The following is a 25027-nucleotide window of genomic DNA, read 5'->3' as shown; positions in this document are numbered from 1 at the left end:
ATTTTGCAAAAGTCTCTGCCCCATGTTTAACAAAACACTCAATTAATAAAAAATGTGTATTTCCAAAAGTATGATATGATCCAGTATTTCAAGTCAAAAGTATCAGCATATCGGCAAAACTATTCCTGTGATTATATGGTATCGATAAATTCCCAGTACCGCCCACCTCTGTGGGTCACAGAGAGACAGAAGTACCGCTGAAAGCACAGTCAGAATGAGATAGCCTCCATAGTCATGTAGGCTAAAAACTTAACAGTAGCTCCTCCCACACATGTCAGAAGGTCAAGTCCATGAACTCATCTTTGGACAAGCGTCGAGGAGGAAATTCGTCAAAAGAAAACTTTGTACGATGCAAAAGGCCATGGAACAAAGCAGCAAAGAAAGGCGTTAGGACACAGATGTGTCACAGACACTCAGGCTGAACTGTCACTGCAGTCCATCCTCTTGTTTCATCCAAGTTCCTGCGGTTAAAAGAAAAAACTGGAACTCAAAAAGAGAAGAAAAAGAAGGCATTCCTGCGGAGATGTGTCCATAAACATAATGTATGGGTAATGGGTGCTATAGAGGATTTATTATTTCAATACGACCATAACTCGTCCTGCTGGCATTTCCAACAACAGCTGAGAATTACAGAAGCGGGCAACGAAAAATCACACGGCAAAACATAAAACAGGCTTCACTCAAAGTGTTGAAACACACAATGGAAACAGTTTATCTCCCCTGTGACCCCCCCTGGCTTCATGTTTGTGTTGACAGTTCATATTTTCCTTCCCTTCTGTCTCGGAGCCATAAATTCTTTTTTCTTTCCACGCACATATTTCAGCTCCGTAACCCAATCTCTGGAAACGCCGAGCAAATAATAGGTTAACATTGCAGATGTGTGCTGCCATGTTTCCACTTGTGAAGCTGACTGGCGATGAAAAGGTGAAAAATCAAAGTTATGCGTGCACAATTCACTGCGGCCAGCACGTTTGTGTTTTACGGCTCTGACCCTATACTTATGAATTTAAAGATAAAAGTCAGTCTCTCCTTCCTTGCCAGACTCCGTCTTTATCCTCGCTGCTTTAACCCTTTAACACCTGAGGCGTCACAGGTGATGTTTACACACAAAACCTTAAACAATGTTTTCTCCTTCAGGATCTGCTGGAATTATTGTGATAACGGTTGAAAAGTTGCAATAAATCAAATAACATAAATGCTGGAGCTCCAGTGTTAAAGTGTTAACTTTAGAGGAAGACGAGCGGAGAAGCTGAACCTCATTTTTATTGTGCATCTTAATTATCTTTCTGCGATCACAGTGTGACAGGGTGGACTGTAGTTTTAATTTGTTTTATTCTGTCAGTATTTATAATTCCAGAGAGCCCCTGAACAGGCCACCTCATTGCTGTCTGATTAGATACAGGTGTGCAGTGGGGGTGTGGCCAATTGGAGAATATATAAGGAACAGTGGAAGGAGGAGTGTGGCGAGAAGCGTGGTGCGAGAAGCCAACGCCAGGCCCTGGTGGAGCGCGGCTGGGGGAGTCCGCATTACGCCCTGGTGGAGCGTGGCGCGTGAAACCAGCGCCGGGCCCTGGAGAAGCATGGCTCTAGAAGCCAGCGCCGGGGCCTGGAGAAGCATGGCTCTAGAGGCCAGCGCTGGGCCCTGGAGAAGCATGGCTCTAGAGGCCAGCGCCGGGGCCTGGAGGGGTGTGGCTCTAGAAGCCAGCGCTGGGCCCTGAAGGAGTGTGGCGTTAGAAGTCAGCACTGGGTCTTGGAAGGGCGTAGCTCTAGAAGCCAGCGCCGGGAACTGGAGAAGCGAGATAAAAGAAACCAGCACCGGAGAAGTAAGCCCCAGGTCGACAGTGAAAGAGCCCCGTCAGACAACCGCCCACCGAGCACAGCAGCTCAGGGTGAGGCGATGCCGAAACCGGAAGCGCGGTTGAGCCAGGAGCCAAACATTAGGGGGAAGTGACGTTCTAACGCAGATGGTTGTGGTTGCGACCCACCCATCTTCGAGCTAAGTACCCCTCTGTTGCTTTTAATCTTGCTTTTAGCCACCCAGGAGGGGTTGTTTTTAGCCGCCAGTGCTGAGCTTTTACATTGCATGTCTTTATTCATTATCTTATTAGGGGTTTTTTTTAGCAGCCTTGTATTTTAGCCAGAAAAATCCTGGCTTATTTTATCTCTTTTTTTGACAGGCTCCTGACTCCAACAAATGGACAGAGGACCCAGCTACCCCCATTAGATTCAATAAACTCTTTAACTCCCCTTTGAACTGCAGTTTCTGGTCTCCACACACCTCCAAATCAAAGAACTCTGCGGCTCTGTGACAACAGCTTCATGTTTTTTTCTCACACAGAGCCGAGCCTGGAGTCACAGTGACATCACAGTCCCTTCAAACCTCCGCAGGCCTTAACGACGTCCCTCAAAGCAGTCATAATGCTAAACCTGCAGCATCAACATGTTCTAGCTGACTCGGGGTAAAAAAATAACAGCAAATGTTGTTAATGAAGATGTCGGAGCTGCTGGTTTTGATGGATGCTCTCCATCCGTCCTCCTCCGTTCTCCGTCTGAGGTGAGGGGTAATTTGCTGATGGCTTCATTGCTGCGTAAAGATAAATACGTGGAGCTAATGTTTTCCCTGAAGGCTGGAAAGCTGAGACACCAGGTTTCTCAGCTCCTGAGGATGCACATTAAACACTACACAGACTGTAAAGATCAAGTCGCAAAGCAATTTATGATGCAGAAAATGCAGAGCGTCCATTTAGTTTTATCTACATTTCATAAGAAGACAAATCTTTTGGAGTGTGTGTTGGATGTTCCTTTGTGTTCCTGGAAGCAATTCAACTTTTTTAGTGTCAATTTAACCATTTCTTTGTTCACGGATAATAAAACTTCTATTAGAAGCTAATTATTATCAGATACCTCAGCAAATTATTATCTGTAAAAGATGCTACAGGACTGTATAGGCAGGACAAATCAACAGTTTCTTTAAAAACTGTTCTAAATGCCAATTTCAAACCACAGCCCACCTGATATTTTTTTTTCATTTTTGCACATTTCTAAGTTCTTTTTTCTATGTATTTATCTATCTGTATTACCATCTACATTAAGGTAAATTAGAAAAATTAGACAAGTTACATATTTGCAAAAAAAACCCAAAACAAAACCAAAAAAGAAAAAAAAAGCAAAGTTATAGTGCAGGAACAAATATTAAAAATAAAAGAGGAAGAAATTGGACTGGCAGTTATGAGTAATGTAACTGAGAAATTGCACAACATATTTCAATAGCTTGTTCCTGATAAAAGATGCCGTCATGTCCCTCTAAAACAGTCACTCGGCTGCAATTCAGAAACTCGGAACTTCACTTTGTGTTTCAAAGTTTTTTTGCCCCTTTTTTATAGAAGTGAAATTTGATCAGAATTTCTTTCTCTCTCACTTTGGTTTAATATCCATTAAAAGCTAATATTTTTTGGTTGTTTTTGAGAAACTTTTTTTAATGTTTTAAAGTTACTTTTGAGTCCTAAAATGCAAATCTCATTGTTTAAGTTTTGTCTCTATTCCTACTTAATTAATTTACAAGTAAAACAACAGATTATCTCATATGGTTTTCTTGGTGAGGAGAAATTTTAAAATATCAAAACCAACTGAAAAAGTCTTTAAAAAAGAAAGAAAAAAACAACAACTTTATCATTTATATTCTGAGCTCAATAAACATCTATAAAGAATAAAATGCATCAGAATCCATATATTTATGTCAGTGTTTTTGACCAATAAACTTTACTTATATTACATGAGGTTCTTTAGTCTTACAAAGTGCATTTTAAAAGTGCATTTCTAATTTCCTTTGTCTCCAAAGCTGTGACAGCTCCTTTTTTTTCCTTGTGTCTCATCGTTTCTGCTTCTTCCCTTTTCATCAGTTTACGTCGGTTCCACAACCTTTGATCAAAGCGCTCCCTTAAATTCAAAAAGTTGATCATTTCTTCAAACCCAAACTTTGTGGTCCACATTGAAACGGTCGACACAGATCTAAAAGAATCCCAATGAGAAATGAAAACACACAGGACTATTGATGAAAAGAACATCAAGCTGAGTTCTTCTAAGATTTGAGTCATGAAACAAACCAGCCTGGGAAAAAAACTGTTTTAAACTTTTCTTGTTTATTTATAATAGGAAAATACAAGACAGATGAACACTGTCATTTACAATCGATGGACATAATGGATTGTGGGCCCTCTTGTGGTAACTGTGGGGCAAATGTAATATCATTTTTTTCTCTAAACTTTTAACTGCAAAACTAATAAGTTGCTATATTTCAGAGGCAGCTAAAATTATTTTTTAAAGTAATTTAAATAAAAAGTTTAATTATGAGTTTAAAAAAACACCTAAACCGTTGATAAAGCTGTAAAAAATCAAATTTTTTACAATTGTTTTTTAAATAACTATTTAAACGAGCCTTATCCTGTATACTTTACTTTCTCTAAGCCTTTGCTCCTGATGGATGTAAGTTTTATTAGTTTATATTAGTTTCTAATTGGCATCTTTGACTTTCTGCCTCCAATGCGCATGCGCAGTTTTTATTTCCTCGCCACATGCGCTGGTTTGAATCAGAACCGTCAAGTGCGCAGAGAGTCACAGCGCAGAAGCGGAAGTCAAACATTTTTTATTTCATTTCAAACCCAAAAGCCGTGAAATTAAAAATGAAACAGCTGAAATGGGGACTATAAATAAACTGTAATCAACTTGAAACAATTATAAAAGATTATTTGAGCTCTTGAAACGAAATATAAATATTTATTTGCGAGGAAGTGGTTTAATATTCTGGTAGGTTCAATCTCTAATCTTCCTAATTTAGTCCGTTTTATTTTTTATTTAGATGCATCCATGTACTAAAAAGTATTTTTTTTTTTTATGTTTTTAGAAAAACTTCCTTAATTTAATTTTTAAAAAGTCCGGTCTAGAGCTTTATTTTGAAGAAGTAACCGGATGTAGCCGTCATGAGACCGGCGCGCGTGACGCTCGTCTCATCGCGACTGTCGGAAGCGGCGCTGAGCATCAGAGCGCTGATCCGTGTCTGTGGCGGGGAGGCGGGCAGCATGTTGTCACGGCGCCGCGGATCGCAGCTCGCAGCCCGGTTCCAGAGGCGCGGAGCCGCCATGGGTTAGAGAGCGCGCGCGCGGATGGATTATCCACTTTACGCACTCCAGCGAGGATGACGCGCCGCAGAAGGGACTTGTTTTCGGACACACGCTGACAAAGAAGACGGAGCGAGAGGAGAGACCGCGGCGCTTTCTGCCCTCTTCCTTCTTTTATTGCTTTTTATATTTTTATTTATTTGTATTTTTGGTGCCGCGCGCGACAGAGATGTTTGCAGAAGTGCTGTGCGGCGCCGTGGCTCTGCTCCTGTATGTCAACACTCTGGATGCGGATTTCTGCTACGATGACAGGTACCTGCGTGCATGTGTGGTGGTGGTGGGGGTCACGCACTTTGGCGGGTTCGTTTCTTTGGCGGCATCAGCATCCCCCGTGGAGAGCCGCCCTCCGCGCATGTCTTAGGTACCAGCGGGGAGGATGCGCAGCTTTGAAGCTTCTGAAAACTGCTGTCACACTCTGAACTCCTGCAGACGCGCGTGTGCGAGAGTGACTTTAGAAATAAAAATAATAAATCAGGAAGTTTGTTTTTCAGGCATCAGGACTGATGCAGCAGCACAGCTGCAGCCTCCGGAGTGTAGGTTTGCTCCGAAATCTTCCTAATTGACCTCTGGAGTGAGTCTCTCTGCTGCACAGTTATGGAGCTATTGTGGGGCCAAAATGATATGAAACCCAAATGAAACAAATCGGAAAAACATGTTGGTGTTTAGACAAATATGGACAAAAATGTCCAAAAGTTTTGCTATTCTGAATAAATGTAATTATTTTCAGCTTCAAATGTTCTGTTTTTTAGGTTTCGAAACTCAAAATTTCAATTTCAGAACTTCTTTTTCACTTTCAACTTTTTATTTTCATTTTCAAATCTGAAAATTTCAGTTTTTCAGTGTCAGTTTTGAAGGACCAATCAAAATCGACGAGGGTGGTAACTTCAGTCCTGGTGCGTTCACTGACTCTGAGAACTGTGATAATTACGGTCAGAAAACGGCTGTTTATTCTGTACCATCAGAGTCTGAAGTTGTCCCAAGACGGATGTAAAAAGCAGTTTTATTACGCACAAACCGTACGTCCAAAACGCCGTTCTAGCCCGCCATCTTATTGTGTTAAATACAGACATAAAAAACGGCTTGATACTAAAGACAAACAGGTTTGGAATGAAGCAGGAATGAAGTTATAACCCTCCTTGTTTTCTTCCTTTGTGTTAGCCCCGCCCCAACGGGGCCAAAAGTTTGGAAACTGAAAGTGAAAAAAAAGTTTGAAATTGAAATTTGAGTTTGAAACCTAAAAATCAGATCGTTTGAAGCTGTGAATAATTACGTTTATTTTAAAGTAGCAAAACGTTTTGGACATTTTATATTTTTCTGGCCAAACAGCAACATTTTTTTCAATTTGTTTTATTTGAGTTTCAAATCATATTGGCTCCAATTTAGCTCCATACACACCAGCTCCAAACTTGTTGGAAGGAGCAGAAAGTTTGAGCCAATTCTTTTATTATTCATTTTCCCTAAAAATAGTGTCCCAGCTCCCGTCTGAGCCGCTGCTCTAATGCAGGCTGATGCATTACTCATAGCTGGCCTTTTGATATTTGACGGCTGAACGGCTGTCGGAGCCTCAGGATCTTTTCTTCACCAGCCGCGCCTCCATTTAGGTCACAAGCATCATTTCTGCCACAGAAACCTCCTGTTGTCATCCATTGGTGCTCCTTATTAATCACGGTGTGATTATAACGTCTGGATTTCAAAACATTTCCTCTAATCTTTTATTTATGCTTTGTGTGAGCAGCCTGTGAATGTATAACAGGTGTTGAGGAACTATTAAACCCCAGCCGGAGGGGGCGGCTCCGTGAACAAACGTGCATTAGCGCCCCACACATCAGCCGCTGTTTTGGATTGAACAATGATCTGATGTTCATGTGCCAAAGTCAAGGCCCGGGGGCCGGATCCGGCCCTCCAGATCATTTTATTTTGTTGTTATTAATGACCTGATGTTATCTTGCGTTAATTTCTAACTTGTATAATTTTGACTAAATATATTTTTATGGAGAGTAAAATATTGAAAGTTATTTAAGGTTTAAGTTGATTTATTCTGGAATAAAATTCCTGCCTTTTTATTATTCAGAATTATGTTAAAAAGTTACAGTTTTAAAAGTTTAAAAAATGGCATTCTGCTAGAATTTGCTAATTTAGACTTCTGTTTTTGTTTTTCAGGCTGTTTTGAAGTTTAGTTAATATTTTAGCTACATGCTAGCTGTTTGGCTAATTTAGACTTTTTTTGTTCAGTTTTTTTTAGGGTGTTTAGCTAATATTTCAGCTAAATGCTAGCCGTTTTGGCTAATTTAGGCTTTTCTCTTTAAGTTTTTCAAGCTGTTTTAGAGTTTAGTTAATGTTTCAGCTACATGCTAGCTCTTTCTGAAAATTTAGACTTTTTTCTGTTTTTTTGGGGATATTTGAAGTTTTGCTATATTTTTGGCTACATGCTAGCTGTTTTGGCTAACCTACTTTTTTTGTTTTGTTTTTAGGCTGTTTTTGAAGTTTGGCTAATTTTTCAGCTACATGTTAGCTCTATTGGCTAATTTAGGCTTTTTTTGTTTTTTTGGGGATATTTTGAAGTTTAGCTTTTACTTCAGCTACATGCTAGCTGTTTTGGCTAACCTTTTTTAGGTTTTTAAGGCTGCTTTGAAGTTTTGCTAATGTTTCAGCTACTGCTAGCTCTTTCGGCAAATTTAGACTTTTTTCTGTTTTTCGGGGATATTTTGAAGTTTAGCTATTTTTTTCAGCTACATGCTAGCTGTTTTGGCTAACCTAAGTTTGTTTTGTAAGTTTTTTTAGGCTAATTTGGCATTCAAGTAATTTTTTACCTGGCCAACAGCTTCAGTGATTTAAGCTTTCAGTTTCAGCATTTTCAGCTATTAATTTCAACATCTTCAGTGGCCAAATTCAGCTTACAGCATTCACACTAGCATTATCACAGGTAATACTATATATCTAGTTCATAATTATGTTAAAAACTTACAGTTTTAAAGTTTTAATAATTTAGTTTTAGAGTGTTCAATAAGTGTTTATCCTGTTCGACCTAAAGTGTGTTTTGGTTTTTGGCCTCTTGTGCGGTTGAGTTTGACTCTCCTGATCTATTGAGAAATCGCTTCATGGTAGACAAAGTGCAAAATATATGATGAGAAGAACCCAGTTTGCTCAACACGAATACATGAATAAATAGTAAAACACAAAACAACTAATACATCATTTCCATTTCTACAAACTTTAATCGTCTTCTAAGTTTCCCAAAGATGCTTAGAAGTAAGGAGGCAGTAGATCGAAATCTCTAGGAGTTTAAGTTTGTCTGTTTATCTACTGTTTTTTATGCTAATTTAGAGTCTAGCTTTTATTTTAGCAACATGCTAACATTTTTGGCTAATTTTTCATCTACTGAGGTTTTGAGAGGCTAGTTTACAGTTTAGCTCTTATTTGAGCGCACAATACATATTTTTGCAAAATAGGCACTTATTGGGGATTTTTAAGCAATTTTAATACAAAATTTTCAGAAATTTAGGTCAAATTCAGCGCTCTTTCATAGTTCTTTGATGAAATTTCCAGTCCTTTAGCAAATTTCTAGCAAAATGGGACCTTGAGTTCCAATCTCTGCCAGTGACATCATTTTGTCCACTGGTCTGAGATTATAAATCCTTTGAATCCTTTGAAATTTAATATTTTGCAAAATTTTCCAAATTTTCCAAAGAGCTTCAGCATCTTCAGCAACTACTTTCAGCAAAAAGCATTCACACTAGCATTATCACAGGTAATGCCATATATCTAGCTTTTAGTTTAAAGCTAATGATGGTTAAGATGTGCTTTACATTCACTTTACGCATGACCCAATTAGTCAACTAATCGGAAAAAATAATCGTTGATTAGTCGACTAATAAAATAATTGTTTGTGGCAGCACTATATGTTACTATGTTTCCTGTTGTACTGAAAAGTCTTTCTCTACTAGCAGGTGTGCAGAGATACTTCCCTGCATGTTTGCTTATATGCAGAAATGTAATTTGCTGGAGTTTCCTTTGTTCTAAGGAGTCTTCTTACCGTCTATGACCGTGGACGGATAGAAGCTCTTCAGCTCAGCTTCTACAGTTTGTTATAGAAGCAGAACAGAGGAGGTAGAGAACGGGGCGGTCTTAAAAAACTGCCCAATGACTTTTTGGTCTTCTTCATAGGAGCACTGGTTATTAGCACTGGTTATTAGCACTGGTTATATCACACAGTCTGGTATCACAGTACATGTTCGATTTATTGCAAAGGCCTAAAAATAAAGCAAAGAGTGATGAGTTTTAGTCTTATTAGTTATAGAGCGGTTGACCTGTGATCAGAAGATTACAGGTTCTGTTCCACGTGTCCTTGAGCAAAACCACGAACCAGGAGGTGATAGGTTTGCGCCAGTGTAAAGCAGCAAAGATACTATCAGTTTGTGAATGTAGCTGCATGGCTAAGTGAGACTTTGGGTTTGTATGTATGACCGTACATTTTCAGGACATCATTTATGAATGTTTTAGTAAGAATTTGCAACATTTTTACTCTAAATAGACTCAAACGTCTTGTTGGAAATCTTCCTACTTCTTCTTAACACGTTCATTCGAGTCCTTCTGCTCACCATAAGTCGGCACGTCAGCAGATTCTTGTATATGTTGCATAAACGGCACATTTTCAGGCGGTTTTCTGAGCCGCGGTTCTCTCCCTCCGTTCAAGTGACAGCCAGGAAGAGTGACCCGCTCCGTGGTGCCAAGTCGCCCTGGGGGGGCTTCTTGCTCTCTTTCCTTTGGAAGACTCATCATTACCACATGCTTTGACACCTACACTACAGAATTGGAATAATGCGTCATGTGGTTCATTCTTCTGCTGCTCTGAACCCTCCAGTGGGAGAAAATGTCAGAGCAGGAAACTGGTGCAACTTTCTCTGGGAGTCTGTAAGCTCGCCAGCAGCAAACATTCAAGTTCAGCTGTAGAGAAATAACAACGGATGAAACGTTGGATGTGATGGACCCCCCCTCCGCCTCATTCCTCGGCCCTGGTGTGTTGTTGGACTCGTGAAGGGTGCAGGTCAAAGCGAAGGACGCAGCTCCTCTCGCTGTGATTTATGGCGCTCGCAGATGAAGCCGCTTCGGGCCGTCGTGCACCTCTTGTCGAACACACAGCTGCGCAGTTCCCACAGGATCCCTTTGAAACCGGGCCGCCTGGATCTCGTTCAAGAACAAAATTACCAGATTCAATCTCCTCTTGCTTTTGGTGTCTGACTATCTTAAACCAGATAAGCTGAAGGTCAGCGGCGTGTGGGAGGAAACAAATCCACCTGCCCGGAGTTTGCAGGACGGAGCGGCAGGTTTTTGTGTGTAAATCTGTAAAACATCTGCAGGATCATTTTTTTGGTCTCGTAAAAAGATTTGAACTCACCAACAGATCCGGGTTTATTAGGCATGAAAAGAGAGGAAACGATGTGCTTGATTATTACGGCCAAACAATGTGGGTCGGTAAGTATGAGACTGGAGTTTTAATCTGTCTATGAGCCCAGCAGATTTAAGAATTCTGTTTTGGAGTGGAAAAGAGCAGCTTCTGTGAGGGACTGACTTCTAGAAAGGATTTGTCATTAAGACTCGTTCATCACTCGTCTTCTCGAATGATCACCGGCGATAAAGTCAAAGTCTCTGGAGTGTTTCGATGCAGTGATGTGGAACCGTGCAGCTTTTACTGGCTGGTTTTGTTTGTGGTCGTCCTGAGGGCGGCACCCCAGCCCTCCAAGTATCGTGGCCTTCTCCCCAGTCAGGCTCTCCTCGCCTGAACCCTGTAATTACAGCCCCGGCTGTAGAGAAGGACCCGCGGCCGTTTCAGAGATGTCTCCGTTTCTTCATGATCTCCTCTTTACCATCACCAACACCCCCCTAAAATATACAAGCGAGGCCTTGTAGACCTCCGGCACCCGTCATGCAGGACCTCCAGATGGTCCCGACTGCAGGACGGTCCAGGCTCTAATCAGTTTGTTTTTCCAAAGAACATAAAATGCATAAAACAATTAGAATAGAAATCACATTAAGCATTTTTGTAAATTAGACAAAAAGATCTGTAAGCATTTTTTTTATTCCAAAATTAATGGTTAAATTTGTAACTTTCAATTAAAAATGAAATTTTCTACAAAAGTAGTAAGCATGGAAATATTTAAAAAAAATGTCCTTGATAACATTGAATATGAGTAGTAATAATAAACAAATATATCACTTGTTTTTTATACAGATCTTTACATCAGAAAACAGAACTCTGATGAACATTTTCACCTAAATCAGCAACATTACTTTAGTTTTAAGGTTTAAAATCCAAATTTGGCTTTTTCTAAAATTATGGCTGCACTGTATGTAAAAGAAAACCTCACAATGTGCAAAATTAGTTATCTATATTGCAATGGTGAGATAGTTTAATTCAAGTTTATTTATAAATCCCAATTTCACAAAACAATTGCCTTATTGTACAAAAGCAGAAGTTAGTCATAAAATGTAAACAATAGCTGATTGCTAAACTAAGTTAAACAATCTAAACTAAACTGGGTATCCCGCCCCTTAGACCCTCCTTCTCGGAAAGGAAAACTAGCGATACATGAAAAAAAATGCAAAACTATTATAGTTTTATGTAAATTTGATTTGAAGTTGTTTATTTCAAGCAATAATGCATGTGAAATTCAATCAGAAGTTTATAGATCACTTGAAAGGAAGTGAGCGGAAACGAACTTATATAATTCCATCCCGACTAAATTAAAGTCAATATAACTTTAATTATTCTCCAAATGACCTCGTCTACATCGGAGGCGGGCATCTGACATGAAAAGGGATCCATCCGATTGGTCAAATGTCTTCAAGCTCCCATAAGACTGTTTTAGTATGTTTGTAAAAATTTAAGGGTTTAAGTATTTATGCAATTTACAGTCTTTTGCAATACAATATATTACAGAATGCTATCGCAATGATATAAGTTTGTGATTTATCTACTAAAGGTTCAAATTTTGTTTCAGCCACAAATAAATGCAGATTTGACAAAGATGTGGTTTTTCAAAATATTAAAACATCCATTTTATTTTATTTTATTTTATTTAAATTATCAGAACATTTATTTTAATAGGTGGAGTTAGTTTTTGTTCTTACTTTTTATAAAATTTGTCAGAGGATCTACTTTAAGCCTTTATTTACCAAAATGTTCACGCTTTAAAAATGTGGTTTTAAGTTTAGGAACAGGTAAATATTTAAAATAAATAAATCAAAACTTTTGTTGAAAACTAAGACTGAATCATTCTTTACTCTGAGTCTTCATTTTTATTTAAAAATCTTTTTCTTTTCTTGAAGTGAAATAAATATTTTTGGATTTTTTTATTGTTTTGAATTTAATCAAGAGGAAAAAGAAGTTTCTGAATCTCCTTAACTGGGAAGGACATTTATTAGCTCAATCATTTCTAAGTGTTTTTAAGTCCTTATTATGAAATAGTTTTAAATGTTTCCTATTTCCGATGATCTTGTCTTCTTTTGCTCCAGTGAAACAAACCAAAGATGAAATGAAACTCTGAGGTTTTTTTTAGGGGAATGACTTATCTTTCCTAAATCTTTGCCGGACTGGAAAGACGGATCAGTTCTAACCACAGACGCTTTGGATCCCCGTTTTTTTCCTAAGCTCTCATTTTCCACCCGATAGCCAGTGAGGGGAGAAGTTCTTATTTTCAGTCTCACCACAATTGCAAGATAAGCTGCTCTGCAGAAATCCATTTGTTTCTAAAAATACCATTAATGAGGGGGTTCTAATGTGTTTGTGAGTTACCAACAAAACCCCAAAGAATTGCACCGCGGGCTGTTGTCGCGGCTGAAGCCAGTTCAGATTTAGGTTAATAGGAAACAGCTGACTAGATACAACATGTTCCCGTGAGCCGACATCAAGCTGTTAATGCAGCGACAATATTTTCTCACTTCCTCACAGGTTTAGCGCGACCCTCCTCGGCTTTGGTGTCGCCGTCTCTGCGGTGAAGGCAGAAGGGAAAACAATTAAAATAACCCGAATATTTGGTAAATGTGGAGAACAGATTAAACCTGAGAAGGTGTTTTATTGATCCATTTCCCACCAGGAAAGTGTCCAAACATGTTCTGTAAGTCGTCCAAAAACTCCTGTAGATTTTACAGCAGCTTTCAGATTCGTTCTTAAGAATCTTTTAGTTTAGTTTATTGCTGTCAAGAACATCCAGAATGGAACTGTGACCTAAAAAACTAGCATTAAAACTGAACTTTTACATGTAAACTGCTTTTACAAAATAAATTAAATGTACTTTCTTACACAAAAAGGTTTGCAAATGATGAAAAATAATCTTTTTACAAAAACACAATGCAAACTACACATTTTGATGCCGGTATTCCATGACAGACATAAACTTCAGGCTGCGTCCTTTCACGTTTCTGGCGGCAGCTGATTATAGCGTACTTTAACCTTAACTAATGTGTTTGTATTGATAACTGTATCATAAAGTGTTCGGCTTTGTCACTTCATGAAAAGTGTTGATAGTTTGATTGATTTATGATTTCTTTTGTTTTCTTCTTATCTTCAGCCTGTTATTTATGAGATTGTGCAGAAACAGCATTAAGATAAAGTGACCTTTCATCTAAAATATGCTGCATTTCTTTTAAAAATCAAATTAGTTCAGTCTTTTTGAATAGAGCAGTTTTCAAACTAATGTGACTCAAACCTCTTTAAAGACCCACTCCAATGAAAATCATCTTTTTTGTGTTTTAAAATTGTTCTTGTAGCTTTTTTTCTCACATTAGTGGACCTATATAAAATAATTTAAGATTAAAACACCAGCATCATTATATTGACTCTACATTTCCAGAATCCAGATTCCTTTTCCCTTAACAGATTGTATTTTTCAATCGTTCCAAAATGTCTTTACATTTATAAAGACACGGGCAGCCTGTTGGTTGACCTTTTTTTAAAATCTTAACCCTGTTTATCCATTTGTATCATATTTGATACAGGGGATATTTTTGAGATCCCCTGTCCCATTAGCATGATCCAACCTTCCTTAAAAACCAGTTACTTATAGTTTTTCCAGGTCCTGTAGTTCATTGTCCTTCCACTAGGGGCAGTAGAAGGACTTTTATACCCATTTAAAATGGCTGCCTCCATGAAATCTCAAAACCACTTTTGGCAGGAAAAAATGTTGCTAATTTTCCTAACTTTATGGTGAGAACAACTCATCTGTTGTTATTCGCTTTTTAAAATGACTACTTGCTATATTGAAAGGATGCAACATTTGCTGATTTTTAATTCTTTATAACACCCTGAAACATGTTCAAATGTGTGGATTAAATTTGATACAGTGGGTAAATGAGGTGCTATTTTTCTGAAGACTCGTGTTAATATTGTTTAATCTTAAACTAACATTGGTATGTAACCAAATCACCCAACATATCATTTATGACACCGTATATCCTATGAAAAATGACATTGCAACATTTTTTTATTAATTTCATCAAAGGGGTTGAAAATATTTTAATTTCTTCAAATTGAAACATTCTGTTACAGGGTTAATCTTATGAGCAAATGTTAATAATTTGTTGCATATTTGAGAAAATATTGCAGATTTCTCTGAGAGTTATATTTGTCTCTCCTGGTTGAACTTTTACATTTATTAAGGGTTATTTTTATGCTTTTCCAATAACTGATACCATTGCTCACTGTGACTAAATGGTAAAGAAAAAGATTTCTTGAGATTTATAAAGATTCTGGTATTTACTTTATTCTCAGTTCTGTTTTCTTAGATTCATCTTGACTTCGTGCTCTGATGATTCGCTGACCTTTTCTTTGGTTTCATTTTTACTCTTTAAAACAAACGTGGTTGGTTGTAAAAACTAATACATTCTAACTCTTTGTCCAGTCCTATTGACATGTATATGTTCATACAGTATATTTTCATACATGTCAATATGTTCTTATAAACGATCTATGTCCGATCCCTAACTTTCTTAAGCCTCTGAAACCCAAATGCAGATCCATCATCTTCGCCAACAGGTTAGTTGTGGAGCTAATCTGTCGTCACGGCAACAAATAACCCGAAAAAAACAACAAGCAGATTATAAACGCTGAACCCGCTTAAATACTCCAATTTTTCTGGCTAATCGCAGAAATCCTTGGAGACATTTCACGGGGAGAACATTGTCCGGCTGCGCCGCAGGACGCCCTCAGGTCCAGATGGCGTCTAGACTTTTGGGGAAACAGTCGCAGGTCCTTAAAACAACCTGGCCTACCTGATGGGCAGTGGTTAAACACGAGAGAAGAATGACTCGACTGCTGCAGTTGCTTTAGCCGTGGGGTTGGAAGCTGATCATGAGCAGTCACTATGCCAAGCCTCTTTTTTTGAAGCTCTTGAGGCCGAGGCGAGCCGCGTTAAAGCGGCATTAATCAGGCTCTGATGCTTTGTAATCACCCGACTGGTATGAGAAGCGGGCCATATGTAGCTGTCGCGTTAGCTGCCTGCTGGTGGATGGAGGCATTAGAGATTGCCTTCACTTCACTGCAGATGATGTTAACCTTCGGCCTCATCGCTGCTTGCCTAGCTGTTTAATTAAACAAGAGATTATCTTGCTTAATTCATCATGTGGTTATGGGAGGACACACACACACATACTAAAAAAAAAGAGCCTACAGGCATAATACGCCTTAAATGGGAATAATGTGAAATGCCTCAGTATGTATTCCTTTCACAGGGTCAGGTTTGTGTGGCAGCCGTTCAACTCAGCTATTCAGTTATGTGAGAAAGGCACCGGCGCTGCCAAGGAATACACTGAGCTGGAACAAAAGCAAAACTCAGAAACAGCTTTTTATTAGACATCATCGATATGTAACATATCAAGTTTGAACTTGGACGGTAAATTCTGGCCATAAATTGTCGTGTTAATCCCATCAGAAATCAGTTTCCAGCGATTTGACTCTGTTGGACTAAGTTGTTAATGGATCTAGACAAGGGTTTGGATTTCCACAGCTAATGCCAGCTGATGGCTCTTAAGCTGTGGCCACTCTCAGGCTCTCGGCCCTCTTCATATTAATGGGATTATCCACACTGTGAATAAAAGGGAGCACGACATGTAAGCAGAGAACCCCAAACCTAAACTGTCCCGCGCTTCGGCGGCAGCGGCAAGGCCTCATTGTGGAGAAGCCTTTTTCACTGCTTCTCTCCATTTGCAACATCATTCCCACAACTCGGAACCCTGGTCCATTTTAGAAAGGTTATGACACAAGTTGGCCCGTTCAGAACGGCGCCTTTGTCTATTGTAAGACGGAGGGGTTGTGTGGTTCCTCTGTTCTGGTAAAGAAGGCCATTTGTCACCAAATAGAGGGGAATTAATCCCTTGTTGTGTTGCCCCGTTGTTTATGGAGGACAAAGACGCAGGACCTCAGTGTTCACCTTTTCAGCGGAAAACCTTCTGCTTCCAGGGCCAAACTGGTCAGAAGCAGTTGCATAAACTCATTAGGTTTGGAAGTCCTCCTCAAAGCTCTGGCTGTGTCTTAGAGGAAGCAGGTCAGAGGATTCACAGCTGGTGAGCTCACAGAAACTAAACTGTGCCCTGAATGCGCTGGCTCCGCTTGCTGTTTAGAAGACCTTGGTGGTGTTGGTGGGAACATCTTGTTTAAGTCAAAGCAATTAGAGGAAATCAAGACTGGACATCAGTCATCTGCTTGAAAACGCCAAAACTAACACAAGTGTTTATAAACGGTGTTTCTACACTTGTTACGTGAACCCTTATGGCCAACAGCGACTTTCCGCCACGGCTAAGTTGTTGGAAATTTGAGCGTGAAACGTCATCGTCTTGCTCTACTCACTATGGAACAAAAACAAAATTCTCCTTATGAGGCACAACCAAAAGGTTCCCCAGAAAAGGTCCCGCTCAGATTGTCTTCTGATGGATTTTAAAAGCAGTGGTCTTTTGATTATGTTTTTAGCCGAAATTTACCTCTGAGCTGTGGGGGGTATGTTGATGACTCTTTGTTTACACTCTCCACTGCTAGCTAACTCACACCCCTAAGCTAACATTGGTGGTGCAACAAAAATGGCGAGCAGTATCGAAATTATGCAGACTGAGAGTTTTGATCCAGATTCCAGCGCAGATGAGGAAAACAAAGATGTTCATGGATGTATTTGTCTACATCAGAAAGGGGCGGAGCAGGGAGCTTGTGGTCCCACCAGGTGTATTTTCTACGTCTTTTTCATTTTTTTCGCCTAATCCTGATTCCCAACAATTTGAATAAAGATATACTCAGAAATACTATTTAAAACTTAATTGTTTTTACACTTGTCCTCCTTCAAAAGAAAAAAATCCACAAGAACATGTTAAAAACTCAATTTTTATCAGAGCAGGTCTTTAAATCCGGTTGATCTGAAATAAGACGTTAAACTCCAGCTGCCCATGCTTTGGTTTGTTTGTGTTATTAATGCGGTTTCAGCGGTTTTCATGTTTAATGACAATTTTTGGTGTCTCGTGTTTTTAAATGAGTCAAACTTGGCACAGAAGGCCCCGCAGTCCGATCTGTTCTGCCTTCTAGTCCCCTAGGAGCGATTGAGCCAAGCCACAGTCTTTCTCTTGATGTTGTATGATATTGTGGATTTCCTTATTATTATGGCGCTTCTGCAACAGAATTTCCCTGCAGGGATAAATAAAGTTGATCTTGAATCTTGAATGTTCCATGGGTTGTGGTCAATCAATTTATTGTTTAAGTTGTTAACAGAACTGAACTATTCTATTAAAAAATAATTTAAAAATGATAGGATTTTCAATGATTAGTTGGCATTGTCGACTAATCGACTGTAAAATTCGTCTAAAAATTGTCTTGATCGAATTGAATTTGGTATTGCCAATGCGCATATACACACACATATATATATATATATATATATATATATATATATATATATATATATATATATATATATATATATATATATATATATCCCTCAACTCCTGATGTGAATCAAAATGTTAAATTCAATTGTTAAACACAAAATGTTTGATCGTTACTAATTTTCACTTTCGGGATATCTGTCACCTTCGCGTAGTTAGTCATCATTGTTCGCCGAGACAAGTTGGAACCAAAACGTCTGTGGAACCTTGCAGGAGTGGCCTCTTCTTTCCCGCGTCGGGGGAGGCGCATCTCTTCACTCTAATTGATACCGCGGTGTCCTGGGAATGCAGAGTGCGGTTGAAGCCCTCTTCAACATGCGAGCCAAGCACGGCGGCCCACGGTTTGCCACCCTCTGGGACACCGCAGCTTTTTTGCAACCAGACTACCAGTCTGGACCGGCTTCACACTTACTTTAATTGAATTCAAAAAGTGATTTGATTAAAAAAATGTGTTCTTTTGTCAAAATGTTAAATCTAATCCAGAGCAGCAGGCTGGGTCTTTGGAGGGCTTTTAACTAAATATAGTGTGAGATATGAATGAGCAAAAGCAGACATCCATGGAGTTCATAGAAAAAAAAGTAGTTTTTGTTCAACTTCTCCAAGTCGTCTTCCGTAGACTCACATTTTGAACGACCAATTTAATGTGAGATTGATTCCAGATTAAAGGAAATGGATTTTTGAGTGACTGACGTTCCCAATCCCAATTAACTGTGGTGCAAAGTGACTGCCGTCAGTGCTGCTTGTCATGGTTTGCTGAAGCGGATGAGTCTGACGTCTCCAGATGGAAAACAGCTTGCTTTGTATTGTGTTTCACGCTCGGAGCCAGCTCTCCTCTTCACGCCGCTTCGCTCCCTCTGTCATCGCCAATGAGATCAAACCAGCGGCGGATTGATGGGATCGCCGTTGTTTACAGGCTTGATTTGGGTGGTTTATTTTGACTGGGCGCCGACTTTCATGTGGATCTGTGGCAGAAAGGTTTCTCCCAATCCTTGACCTTTAACGTAATGAACTCAGGCTTGACTTTTGGGTGAAGTGAGGCCTTTGTCTTTATCTGAACGGTGGTTTCACTGAATTTTGGCGTTTATTTTTGGTTTGTGAGGGGCTGTCACAGAGAGAAAATATCAATGACTGGTTTTGCTGCACAAACTTCTGAGACTTGATGACTTGGATGAAGTGCTGACATTTGGTTTGGCAAAATAATATACTTCTCAAATATTTATATTTTTAAAGCAACTCAGTGGAATGATTGTAATTTAGAATAAACAAACATATGAAAGCACATGGATCTTCTTAACCCCCACAGTCCAGATCATTGGCAGGGGTGGACTTTAGGTAAAGGTAGGTGATCACCTGGGGACCCAACATTCCAAACTGAATACTTAATAAAAGTGTCTAAAATAGATTTTAAGCGCATCATGAAGTCATTAAGTGGAAGGAAAAAGATTTCAGCTTAGGTTGTCTTTAAAAGCGTCTTCGTTCTTCACAAACCCCCACGCTGTTACCTGATCAGATGCAGAGAGGGTCGACCCCGACCCTCCAGGATCCCTCAAGAGCCTCCTATGAACGCGCCCTGCATTGGTAAACCTCACATTTGAATTTGCTTAATGCCTAAAACATCACTAAAACATCAAATGCTGCATTAATCAGCATTGGAATAGAAAACATGGGGGGAGCCATCCTTGGCGGCGTGGAGACTTTGTTTTTAAACCTGCAGCTGCTTGGATCCCAGATGAAGACCCTGACCCGCAGACCTGTTTGTTCAAACAAACTGTCACTCAAACTCTTGAAATTCTCATTTCAGGCAGAAAGCGGTAACCTTTCGACCGCCTCAGCCTCCCAGCCGCGTTTGATAGTAACGTTTTCGAAACAAGCTCCATTATCTTCCATCTCTGAGGACGGTCGCTCCACCACTCTTCTGGAGGCACGTTGATTTAGTGTTGGGGGGGTTCAATCATCGTGTGCTGTTGGCAGATTTCCTTCTGGTGTCAAAGAAATTACACAGCAACACTAACATGATATTAAGTGACTTGTGCAGACTTCGGCCACTTACTCGGTTCTACTGTGAAGCGTTTGCTAATGCAGCACGGCCATCACTCCGCTTGATTGATGGGGCTGGTGACTCTCCCACATTACAGCAGGCGGGCCTCAGACAGCTGGTTTGATCCCTGGAGTCCAGACTCTGTTCTTCGGGGAGAATAGACCTTGATTGCTGCGTGCCCGCCTGAACAGCATGTCCTCAAGCTCCCATTCTCATTCTCATCAGGAGCCCACATTATGATTAGCAGCTCATTCAGAAATGTAGATTTTTTTTTTTTAATGCAATCTTTTTTCATTTAAAGGAATAGTCTCTTTGGGAGCCCACAGATGCTCGGGCACTATTACACGGATACAAGGAGGTCACTCATTTCATCCTGAAACTGCTATGCAGATCATTCATTAAATGAGAAGCGCCATCATTTCATTTACCTGCAGAAGTCCCCGACCGGCACCAGTCCGTTCCTACGTTCATTTCTTATCTGATTCTGAAGGAAGTCTTATTTTGAAAAACTCCTGGATTCTCTCCACTACGTCCGACTCATCAGTCGCTCGGTCACGTTTGGAAAATCCATCTGCTACTTTCTGTAACCGGCTGGTCCAGCCACTAAATTGAAATCTTCAAACTAGCATAGTTAACAAAACAAAGAAAAAAAAAATGGAAAATTTTGTTTGGCACAAAAGAGGAAACAAAAGAAGATTCAGCCACATCAAAATAAAAAAAATCTGCATTTAACAGACAAAAACCAGGAGTCTTTCCTCCAAATATGGATTTATTCCAACAGTATTCCCACAGACCATAATAGTAATGCATAATATTCAGCAAACAACTGCCTAGCGTTACGAGAAAGTTGCTAATAAAGTTTTTCAAATGGTGGATTCACCTTTGTGAAAAAATTTAGAAAGTAGGGAAGGAAAGTTTATTTGTATAGCACATTTCATGTGGAGAGACAATTCAAAGTGCTTTTCATAAAACATAAGCTTATCTTGCTGTTAATGTGGTTTGTGCTCACAATTTACTCATTTGGGTTGATAAATTTGAAAAATTCAGACGGTAAAAATTAAGGAAAAAATGTCTCTCTGGTCTGTTTTTGTTCAAAAGCCGCATATTGTCGTATACAATTTACCTAGTAAACTATAGTGATTAATCGTGATTAATCACAACCCAAAATTTTTTAATTGATTGACAGCACTAATTAAAAATAAACACTGTAAATATACAGTTTTGTGTTTGATTTCATATTGTGACTATAATTGGTGTATCTAAACTGTATCTATAGCAGCTGTACATGTTTTACAGAGAATGAAGATAAACTTTACCTTCTAAAGTTCAGGCACGAATCTAAAAAAACAAACAAAAAATGTCGGACACCGACTTTAACCTCGCACAGGCTGGTCCAGGAAAATATCGTCTGACATTAAACCGGTCAGTAAAAATTTGGGTACCACTGCTCTTCAGCAGTTTTCTGTGGAATCTGCTCTCTGGCTGCAGTTGTCTCGCCTCCAAATTTCTAAAGCAATCAGAGACGTGCCCATTTGAAGCCCTTCCTTTGTTGTTTTTGTGATCTATCATGCAGTCAACAGATTGAGAGCAGATCTGTGCAGAAGATTGCCGTGGATCTTTTGCCGCGATGCTGTTGGAGCAGTTTGGCAGTAAATCATAAGGATGGATGATGGATGCTGGCTGTCACCGGGAACAGATTATCTGGCAGGAGACACACTGGCATTTTCGCTTGAGCAGCGAGCTTTTAATTTGCAGCCTGACAAGAGATAATTCGGGGCATTTCGGAATTAAAGAATCGATGTCTTGTAAAGAGAGAAAAAAAGTTTTATGGACTGGTTCTAATGGGTTGTGTGGGCTAAAAAAATGACTGGCCTCACACTACAAAGTAGTAGAAACTGTGTCAGAGTGGCTTAGAGTTGTGAAAGGCTTCAATTGAGAGTAATTGCAGCTTTTGCAGCCCCTTAAATGAACCGTTTTACTGCTTTTCGTACGAGAATACACTTCCTAAAGTGTCGTTTTTGCAGCATTTTGACATAGCATAAAAGAAAAGTCTTTCAGTGTTGGGAAAATGTATTTTTAACTTTCCTTTAATCTGTCATTTAACATCCTCAAAAGGCCGTTGTGGCTCGTTGACTAATCTACATTTTGTTGACTTTTTTGACGCTCAGACCAGAATTATCCATAATTCCCATTTTGGCAAAAGGGCTACCTCTGCTTTTTTCTGTGTAATTGGCTCTTGTTTTCTTGGGCACTTTGTGTTTTACACTAAATTGCAAACTTGGCTTTCTTGCCGTGCAATTACAATTATCCTTTGGAAAGCTGTGATTAAGCTCTGCTCATTTTTCCACAGCGAAACGCAGCAAGGTTCTCTGCCATCCGATAATCAATATCTGAAATGGAGTTTAGATGATGTGACACTGAAATAATGATTATGGAGGCCTTCCTCTGAGTTTGTAATCCGCTCATGAGCTATGCAGCTGGGGTTTAGGAGACACAGCGGGAGTGCTTATGGTGCTGGAAAGGACATATGCCGTCCGGTGCCATAATCACATAATCATCTTTAGGACTGATCTTATTGTTTGTGGGAGGAAACAGGCCTTGTCTTTTATTCCACACACTCCAATGCTTTGTAGCTGTTGGATAAAAATGTTGCCCATTCGTTCAGACTGGAGGAAATGACCCGTGTCCACTACTTAAGTCAAAACGGTCCTTAGGTAGAAACAGGCTTTCTGCGAGAGAAAAAATGGGTAAAACATCCAAATCGGTGAGACAATTGAGTGTTGGCGACAGGTTGCAGTGAGCACCTGTATATAAGCCTCTGCTCAATTTAAAAAAAAAGAAAAAAAAATACAAGCCGCACCGGGCTATAAGCCACAGATATCTATGTTGAAAAATTAGGTATTTGCAATAACAATTTTGTGCATTAAATGTACATGTATGTACCTGCCGTCTCCAGCGTCTCACCATAGATTCAGTGATGCTAAGCTTGTGTGCAGCAGCGCGGTTTCCTTCCTAGACAGCAAGCTCCATGGTCTTCAACTTAAAATGTGCCCCACACACACTTCTTTGTGTGATTTCCATGATGAAGAAGTGAGCAATTGAAAATAATTACCAGTTAATTTGTCATGAGTGTTCTATCTGCTAAAGGAAAAGCAGCGTTGGCTATTCTGATTTGCATTGATTTTTTGTCTGTCTTGTTTTTGATTCTAATTCTGGTTATAGCTCCCCCAGCAGTGGAAGAAAAATCCACAAAATAGCCTCACCTTTGTATAAGCCCCATGGTCCAAAACCTAGGAAAAAAGTCGCGTCTTATAGTCCAGAAAATATGGTAGGTGTGATGCAGGCAGTTCACATGGATTATTCTTTTTTTAATTTTTTTTTTACCTGTGCATTGCATCCATTGTGCACTCCTTGAGTGCAGACTGACTGTTGGGGCTTATTCAAACTAGAAAAGTCTGTTGGTCCGGACCAAGTCCGCTTAATTTGGTCCTGACTCTCGCATTTGGTCTGAATTCAGACTGACGTCTGCCCGACATTTCTGTTTCAAGCTAAAGCTTGTAAACAAAACCACCTGACTAAAGATCTCTTTAGTCATTGGCCAGGAATTACAAGGGCAGGGCAAAGGAGCACGAGAAAGAATAACCAAAGTTCTACGCTTTCCAGTTCTTGTTGGGATAGTGCACTTATTCAGACTTTATATTTCTCTGACCAATGTTGTACGTCTGTGTTACCGTCAGGTCAACACTTTTTACTGCTGGTTTAGTACCCTGGAGGCAAGACGGTTACTGAGGACGGCTAAGAGGGTACACTGATCAGTGTTTATGATATATTGATTGTCAAGGAAAACAGTGTTGGAAGCGATATGCATTAAGTTAAAGGTTGTTTCCTACTCTGTTTACATCACATAAAGCCCAGCAACGGTGGACGTTTTGGTCCAGTCGTTCCACTACGAGCATGGAGTCTATTCAGACTGAGAAAACTCAGAGGGAACCGAAGTTTAGTCTGATTAGAAACAAACCGAGACCACCTCTAAAGATAAGTTAAAGAGCGGTTCCTGGTCTTGGACCAGTGTCTACTTGGGTGTATTCAGACTGAAAATTAGTTCTGGATTATCGGTGGAATTAAACTTTGGTTCACTTTAAGCACCAAATGTGTCCAGCCTGAATACACCCTTACATTCACCCCATTAACTCTTTCCAACACACTTACCACACACACAACAATGGTACGTTCCATTTTCAAGAGGTACAAGCATCAAGGGAACTGAAGACACACAACAGACCCATTAGGCTGGACCGATTTGTACCATTTCTAGTCCCCCGTTGGTTGTAGGTCCATAGAAAAGTGGAGCGTACCAGTTAGGGCGGAGCTACTGTCGTAACACGATGAAATCCATTGATTGGCGGAAGGGTATTACGACAATAGCAAGCGTCCGACCAGCGCTTTTCCTGACTCGAGATCCAAACCGAAAGAACCGGAGACACACAGAATCCATGAACAAAGAGAACCACTGAAGTCACACCGTTACGTTAGCGGCCTACAGCCCGTATGGAACTTGTTGGTCCAATGAACGGAAACGCTCACTTGAATTGCCCAGACCATACCGGTCCGGACCGCTCAGTGGAAACAAGGCATTAGAGTTAGGCAGGAGAAAGCATGTTGAGTTTGACTTATCCAGAAATAATCGATTACTTGATGTGATGTTCAGAACAAACACAGAGCCAATAAGGGGAAGGTGCTGCAAACCCGAGACCATGACGGTGGGTCGTCTATAACAGTGAATCCGAGACGAGTCGACACAATACATCAAAACACTCAGTGCAACTTGACGAAGCCATAAAGATAGATGTGCTGAAAGCTTTCACCTTGTCAAGCTAATAAAGCGTCCACGCTGCAGGTT

General features: G+C 39.9%; 1 protein-coding gene across 3 annotated transcripts in view; it reads left to right on the top strand.

The window, feature by feature from the left end:
• Positions 1 to 4213: 4213 nt before the first annotated feature.
• Positions 4214 to 25027, top strand: part of tmtc2b (transmembrane O-mannosyltransferase targeting cadherins 2b) — a 134331-nt gene continuing 113517 nt past the window's right edge. For 2 of the 3 annotated variants that reach the window (XR_002920355.2, XM_024282310.2), the window contains exon 1: positions 4499 to 5426. Coding sequence is in view for 2 of the 3 variants with exons in the window: in XM_024282310.2 (XP_024138078.1) it covers positions 5344 to 5426 (83 nt within the window). In the remaining variant the exon portion in view is untranslated. Of the gene's footprint in view, positions 5427 to 25027 lie in introns of all 3 variants that reach the window. The other variant, XM_036212559.1, reaches the window with a different exon arrangement.

This window comes from Oryzias melastigma, linkage group LG6, assembly GCF_002922805.2.
Source record: "Oryzias melastigma strain HK-1 linkage group LG6, ASM292280v2, whole genome shotgun sequence".
NCBI lineage: Eukaryota > Metazoa > Chordata > Actinopteri > Beloniformes > Adrianichthyidae > Oryzias > Oryzias melastigma.
Note: the sequence above shows the minus strand (reverse complement) of the source record. Positions and strands in the feature narration are given on the sequence as shown.